This window comes from Merops nubicus, unplaced genomic scaffold (genome assembly GCF_000691845.1).
Source record: "Merops nubicus isolate BGI_N331 unplaced genomic scaffold, ASM69184v1 scaffold6671, whole genome shotgun sequence".
Taxonomy (NCBI): domain Eukaryota; kingdom Metazoa; phylum Chordata; class Aves; order Coraciiformes; family Meropidae; genus Merops; species Merops nubicus.
Window position 1 is genome coordinate 92,449 of NW_008587494.1, and position 7,956 is coordinate 100,404.

The window sequence follows — 7,956 nt, forward strand, 5'->3', positions numbered from 1 at the left end:
TGCCTGTGACTCTGGATTTGACACACAATTGGGAGGATTGTTTTTTGCTTTCTGTTACCTAACTGGCTAGTTACTTCATCTCTTGTCTGCTGTACTAATGGATAAATGGCTGATTTTGTTAAGGGGTAGCGCTCTCATAATCCCTACTTAATGATATAATTTGACAGCAAATCAGCTTTTATGTCCAGTCAGGAACACAAAGCCAGGAAATGTATACTTGCTGGGCTACTGTTGAAGGGTTTATGCCTGCTGGTGTATCTACCAACTCCTGGCCAGTCAGGGTCCTGGGAATATAAGGCTGGATTTTTTCCCATGGTCTACTGGACAAGTCTACAGCGATGCTGCCTTCTTGCTCTGAGTACAACTAGCTGAAAGACTGTGCTGGATAAAATCAAGCTTTACTGCCTGCTTTGGAATGGCAGAGAGAAATGCATAATGATGTGCTTATACTGCATGGTGATGGAGAAGACACAAATACCAAATTGATTTAGAGTGAATTAGATTGCACTGAAGATTGATGGGTTGAGTTCTTCCCCACCAGGACATATACACTAACGGTGTTCATACCTGAATAGCTTGGGCAACTGCTCAATCTCAGTACTGGTGGTTTCTGATATTTCCTTGGGAAGACTTCTCTATAGTTAATAAAGACCACTATTGAAATTTTTCTTGCTGAAAGTAGTCCTAATTTTTTTTTGGCTTAATTTTATCCACTACATTTTTGAACCACCCTAAACAGTTCATCTTCCTTCCTGATGTTTATTACAGCCTTGTGACATCTGTAGACATTTGTCATGCCTTTAGTCCTTGTTAAGTCAAACTCTGATGTTTAGTTTTCCTAATCCTGTCTCATTCATATATCTTTCCAGTTCTTTCATCTTTTCAGTGGCTTTTCTCTAAATTGCCCCCAATTATTCTAAATCTTTTGGCATAGAATTGTCCAAAACTAAATGTAATAAGGTATGCTCTCTCACTGTAAATTGTTGTAGCCTGGTTGAAATCAATGCCCATTTAAATGAACAGAGGATTTTGCCCTTTTGTTTTTGTATTCCGCTCAAATGAGCTATAAGAAGAATAATTATTAGTTTCATGTCCTTTGATGAATTGCCTCTGCAGAGGCAGACACAACCTCATCACCAGTGTGGCAGAGTGCAAAAGGTGTGTACAACTTTGTGGCTGTGGCTGTGGTGTTATAAGAAAACACATGTTGTACTACCCAGTGCCAATAGATTGGAGAAGCTTAATACTCTTTAGCAACAGATAGCAGATCCAAGACTCTCCTTAAAAGTTTATACAGTCCCAAATTGCAGCATCTTTTAGAATACCTTCTTATGATTTTCACAACATTTCTAATATTTTCCATTTGCATGCAGATTCTTTCTATCTCTATGTAGTGGCTTGAATTTGTCCAGACTGTGTCTCTTACGTCTGCTATACTGTAATGAACTCCAGGGTGTTTTGCAAATAAATATTAGATAGAAAGTGAGAAACAAATATAAGTTGTAGAAAGAACAGATGAACGATTTCCATTTAATTGGAATAGTGTGAACAGAATACAAGCCCTTCAAAAAGCCCAGTTATCTATGTAAAAAAGTTTGAGATATTTAAGCTAGAAATTACACTAAATGAGGCAGACACTTCCTCTACTATCATCTTTTGGCAAGGCAACAAATGCCTTGAGCCTGCTCTTTGCCAAGAAACCTTTTGGTTTCTGGAAGACAGAACAGCATCACTAGCATTTTGCCGTTTTGGAGGAGCATGCATACTACATACTGTTATGCATAGAAGACAGTACATTGTCTGTATTCTGTAATAAATTTGAGATATTTAGAAAATACAGCAGTATGGGAGCAGTGGAGGGAGACAAGTGGTTGAATTTAAGAAAAGTTTGTTGCATTTCAGCTATGTGCACTGTAGGTGTAAAAGGCAAATGCACAGCTCAGATTCATGCAACTGTTTCTCACTGTTGGGAAGATATTTGTGTCTGCCATTTTGTGGTGGTCATATTTCAAGGACTGTAAATTGTGGTTCCTTGGTGGCAAAGAGATTTACACTTCTCTGGCAACAAAGCATTAAGTGTTGCTTTTTGAATAATGTTGAAATGGAAGTAATGTGTACAGTGTGCAGAAATTTCAAGCAAAAAATAGCAGGAAAATTGAATCCTACTTTACTGAATGAAGCCAAGTATGTACTTTTGGAGGAATTTGTCTGGGGTTTTGATTTATGGGTCCTTGTCTTTTCTCTCCCACTGAAGTGAGAACTCCATCATTCTTGGGTGTGTTATTTATAATTTCATAAAGCTGTTCTGTGACAGAACTTATTTTACCCAGCATGCTTAATCTTTCTCAAATAATAGTGCACCCAAAGAGCAAGGTGTCAAAAAAAAAAATGTGGTTGGGAAAAGCAAGATTCATCACCTGCCATTTTGTGTAGAACAAAGAAGCAAAGGTTATGGAGCTGACAAATAAATTAGGGCTTTGGGTGCTTGGAAGATTGGACAGGAATGGAATCATCTTGAGCAGATCTTGCCACGTGATCCCAACTTTCCTTGTGCTTTACATCCCACCGCAGTACATACAGCGTAATGAACAAAGATGTAGAACCACCACTGTGTTAAGATTGAAGGGGACTTTAAAGTGAATAATTAGGAGGAGGTGATTACAGAACTAATAATTCATGGAAATGAATGGAGAGCAAATTCAGTGAAACTGAAAGAATTTGAAGGTAAATATGCCCATAAATCCTCCGGGGTGGACTTGGAGTTTAGCACTTTCTCCTACCCTGGTTTTATTCCAAGGCAATTTCATTAAACACTAGAGAGAGGGAGAGAAAAAATAATAATATAAATGCCATAAAAAATCTTTCAGAAGAAGGAATAAAAAGGGTTCCTGCCAGAGAGAGATTTTATTGAAAGTTATTATAATACCTATCTTTAGTTTTATGGCCTTTAATACAGGGCCAAGTAATTTCAAAGCTGAGATTCTTTAAAAATGAAATACATATTTTAAAACAGTATAGTATGAATTATTATTTTCAATATAGAATTTAGCTAATATATGAAACAGAAAAGTATTTTCTTTCATGTTCTTTCCAATGAAAACACAAACACCATTTCCATCATAGCATACGGAGAAGTTCCATTACTATCATGTTGCCTGTACGTAAGAATGTTTAGCATTCACCATCTCTAGATCACTGGGTAGATGCTAAAGAATTAATCTGTTTACGTTCCGTGGGGCCAACGGGTGAGTGTAACCAGCCCCATTTCAAAAACGGGGAGAAGGAACCAGAAATGCAGTAGGTGGTTTTGATTACTGTACTGCTTCACAGTGAGCCGTTTCTGATTAGAAGAAATTATGTTGGTGGAGAGATTCCTGGGGTCACTGCTCACTAGCCTCTCCTGTCTTGTGGAAGCAGCAAGTTTCATAATTATCCAGTGAAAGTTCTCAGCTCCAGAAGGGTTTTGAAAGGTACAAATTCCAGTTATAAAAAGTTGTGGTCTTCTGGAGGTTTCCTCAACTCAGTTTCTGTGGTCAGGAATTTGCTGCTCTTTTTCACTGAAAAACAAGTTTTTCACTTTTCAGCTGTATTCCTCTGGGATGATTCAGATGTTGATATCTGAGAAGAAGTTGCATGGGAAACCAGTATGTGATGGGACTAGAAAATTGGTTAGTGATGAATTGTGGTGGAAAGTACTGAGATTAAAAATACAAGATAGGAAATGGCAAGACAGATTAATGTATTTATCTTTTTCTATGGTTTCTAGAGATCTCATTAATGACCTTGACTTAAGTCTAACACCACTTCTGGAGGTTCTTCTCTTTTTCTAACCCTCTTATACAAAAAACATCAACGGCACGGGATGAACAGCAATCACAGAGCAAGAAAAAGTGGAGCATCAGGGGAAATAGTATGCAGTGGAGATGGGGAGAAAAGGACAGAGATTAATTGATAGAATCACGTATGGAACTAGTCATGAAAAAGTGCAGGCAGAGGTTGGAGTTGGCAGGGTTAGTGGTATTGAATATCACACATTTGCATTTTGTCTGAGTCTGGCTGACTGCCCTTCTCTGTTCAGAACCAATGCAAGCTTCATGAGGATTTTGTAGAATGAAATCTCAAACACGTATCGAAGACTGCAGCATAAGCACGTTACGTGTGCAGCACAGGTGCTTATTAGATAGGAAATTGATTAGGAAGATAAATAAGGGCCAGGCTCTGTAACTTTTAAGCTCCTGCTCAGAACTCATTGTGACTTCAAAATTCTTCATCCCCCATTGTTCAGAATCTGTCACGAGAGGGGCTGGGAGACCACAGAGGCTCACCTCACCCAGCACTATGCTGCTGGCCCTGGACATGCATGGGGCCTTGGGAAGAGAGTCCTGACCAGGACCATTCAAATAGTGATACTTCTTTGGTCTTCAGTGTCTGTGCCACAGGGACTTTCTAAGCTTAAGTATAGGATATTTCATAGCTCTGAATGGATGTTTCTACTCTTAATTTGACTGATCACTTCCAAAAGACATCTAAACCTTAATTACCTACCAGCATCCTGTTGCAAGGAGTTCCCCGGTTTGAAAACAAAACAAAACAACATTGTGTAAAGAGATATCATCTGTTTTCTTCTGGGGATGCTGCTTTTCTGGTATCACATGATGCCCTTAATAAGCAAGAACAAAAAAAAAAGTTACAGAGGAACTCTTTATTCTTTACAAATACTGAATCACACTCTCAATTCAATTGGATATGATTCCAAGTTAATGTAGTATGAAGCCCTTAGATATGAGCAAGGAAGTGGGTAAGTGGATAGGTATGGCTGTTGATAAGTAACAACCACATATTGTAATAATTTTTATGTTTATTTCCTGCTAAGCAAATCATCACTATTTTTCTGTGAGACCCTACATGTGAATTGTTAGCAGTTCAACTAAGAGCAAAATCCCCATTCTCTAAATTCAACCTGGAAATCAAAACCAGTTGCTGAAGTCTTAGTGCTTAACACTCTTTTAAGACAATTGTAGTATAAATCTTCAGTTTCACAAGCTATATTTAGTGCAGCATAGTTTTGTTGACTTACAGTGCTAAATTACAGTGGAGCAATTAAAAACTAATCTTTCTGTTCAGGGAAAGCTGCATTTCACTGTTGGAGGATGTGATCACTGTGTAAGTTACAAAATGATTTGGTGTCCTTTGGGATAAATAAGGGTTCATGAAATGTATGTGACAGGACCAGGAGAACTGTAAAAAGTAAAGTTATGTTTTGTTCATTCCTCCTTTGTTGACTGCTCACTGAACAAACTTTTAAAGCCAGGTTGTTTTAAGAGAGAAGTCAATGGGATTTCAACGGTCTTCTTACATTTTCTATGACTGAAAGAAGATGCGATAAAAAATTACCTTAGCATGTGTAGGCAGGAAATTGTTTTGTACATGTTACCTCCAAGTTCCTTTTGATCTTGCCTGCCCATTGAGGCAAGGTTATGATTGTATTTAATGAAAGTATTTATGCATGAGACTACTGCAAGATTGCATCTTACAGAATGACAGTGCTGGGTAAGACTGAATAACACATACCATAGGGATTCCCTTATTTCATGGCTGGTTTTTAACAGATTTTTATAATTTTTCTTTGCAGCTGATCAATCTTATTTTTCTTTCTTGCCTCACTCCAAGCCACTGAAATCAAGAGTGAAGGAATGTTAGGGTCAGTCTGATCTTTCTGACTGACTGCTCAGTTCTGTTTTCTTCCTTAGCTCAAATACAGAGAGGGGAGAGGAAGGAACTTCTGGCTGAGGACAGAGTGCTTAGGCCAAGGACTTAGTGCTAGGACCACAGGAGGCTAAAGAAAAGGCTGAGACCTCAGGACACTTATGCAGAAAGAAGAGGGAGCATGTTAGAGAAAACCATAGCAGACATAAGAACGTAAAGGAGACCTTATTTAAAGCTGAAGAGTCTTTTTCAAGCATAAGGGTTTGTAAGGCTTGTTATGATGTGAGATTCCCAGGAATATTCACCTGGAGTAGTAAAGTACAACATACATCCACCCTGCTCCTGACGAACTGAGGTTTCAGCAGTGCTTCCTGCCTGGTGAGAAACACTGCAGTCGTTTTGTTTCAGGAACCATCACACTGATGCTACTGTTCATCAGAATAGGCAGCTCTCTGCAAGGAAAAGCTGTTAAGGGAGACAATTTGAGCAGAAGCTGTGGTTTGAGCTGATGCTGCTGAGCTGGGGTAATTTTGTTCTGTGTGCAGGAACGTTACAACCTGTGTCCAGAGGCTGCCACAGACTCTCCTTAATGGTCTGCATTACTAATTCAACTAATTGCAGCAATTACAGGCAGAGATGCTGCTGGGAAGAGACACCAGTACACTTCTCTCTAACACACTGCAGTACATGATGCTCGCTAATTAGACCAGCAGGAAAAAAAAAAAAAAAACTATCACCAGCTGGAAATGCAAAGGGATGCACTGAAACCTGTAAGGGCTGTGAACAGTCAGTTTGGTTTAAGCCTTTCAGAGCCACACTTTGCAGCACATCAGCAAGTCACAGTCTTGTTCACTTGGCAAGCAAGCAGGTGAGGTTACCTGTTGCGCACAGAATCGTGGAATTATTTTGGTTGGAAGGAAGAGACCTTTAAGATCATCAAGTCCAACCATTAACCTAACACTGCTAGGTCACCACTAAACCACATCCCTTCAGCACTACATCTATACATCTTTTAAATACCTCCAGGGATGGTGACTCCACCACTTCCTGGGACAGCCTGTTCCCACATTTAACAATCCTTTCAGGGAAGGAATTTTTCCCAATATGGAACATAAACTTCCCCTGGGACAACTTGAGGACACTTCTTCTTGTCTTATCACTTGTTGCTTGGGAGAAGAGACCAGCACCTCATCCTACTACAGCCTCCTTTCAGGTAGTTGTGGAGAGCAATAAGGTCTCCCCTCAGCCTCCTTTTCTCCAGGCTAAACAAACCCTGTTCCCCCAGCTGCTCCTCATCATGCAACACGTAGTTTGCCCAAACATTTACTGTCTGGGGAGATACAAAGGATTCCCAGCCCATGAGGTGCATCAGCAGAACAGGAATTATCTCTGCTTAAGAGCAATGGGTCTAGCAAGGCATCAAAGAGTGATGCCTGGTGATCACCTGCCTGGGTGATACAGGTTATCTGAGTCTATCTTGTACATTTTTCTCTGTAGAAAGCATGTTCAGCCTGAACATACCTCATATGGTAAGTGTCTCTGTAAGTGCCTTCTGGCTGGCCCTGTGTGGTGGTGGTATTTACCAAGGAGCCTAGCATTTTCCAAATGGACACGTCTACTTTGGCTGTCGGAGGACCCCTTGCCAGGCAAGCAGGTGTCGTAGCCCACTGTCCTGACTGTGTTCCACAGCACAGTGCAATCTGCCTACCAGCCTGACCAGCTCAGGAGGCACACCCCACCTGCACACACCTGGGCTATTCAACAGCACGGCATAAGCACTGTTCTTCCGACAGGAGACCCCAGCTCCACGGAGGAGGGCACGTTTACACAGGCATATCTGGAATGCTTCATACCAGTTAAATATTTTTAAAGTTACAATTCTGAAACATTTTTTTCTTTTCTAGCATACTTAGCCGCCTCTGTAACAGCCTCTTGAATTGCAAGTATCTTATATTTTTTTTCCCCTGTTCTTTTTCTTTTGTTCCTTTCCTTCACATGACAGACAACAGATGACATCGTTTCATCAGCTGAATGTTCCAGTGATGATGAAGATTTCATTGACTGTGAACCCAGTACAGGTAAGTCAGGTCAGTCTTGTTTTGCTTGCTTTCTGATTTCATTTGCAAAAAACAATGCATACATATATTTATATGTGTGTGAGTGTATACATATATAATTATATATGTATATACATGTGCGTATATGTTTGTATACATACACTTATGTATATGATATATATACATAAATTAA

The 7,956-nt window shown here is 39.8% G+C and overlaps 1 protein-coding gene across 1 annotated transcript in view; it reads left to right on the plus strand.

The window, feature by feature from the left end:
- LOC103781218 (neurexin-3-beta-like) overlaps positions 1 to 7,802 on the plus strand; it is a gene marked incomplete at both ends in the record, with an annotated part of 98,611 nt that extends 90,809 nt beyond the window's left edge. The window contains one exon of the mRNA XM_008948922.1: positions 7,709 to 7,802. Within this exon, the coding sequence (XP_008947170.1) occupies positions 7,709 to 7,802 (94 nt within the window). The remainder of the gene's footprint in view (positions 1 to 7,708) is intronic.
- Positions 7,803 to 7,956: the final 154 nt, after the last annotated feature.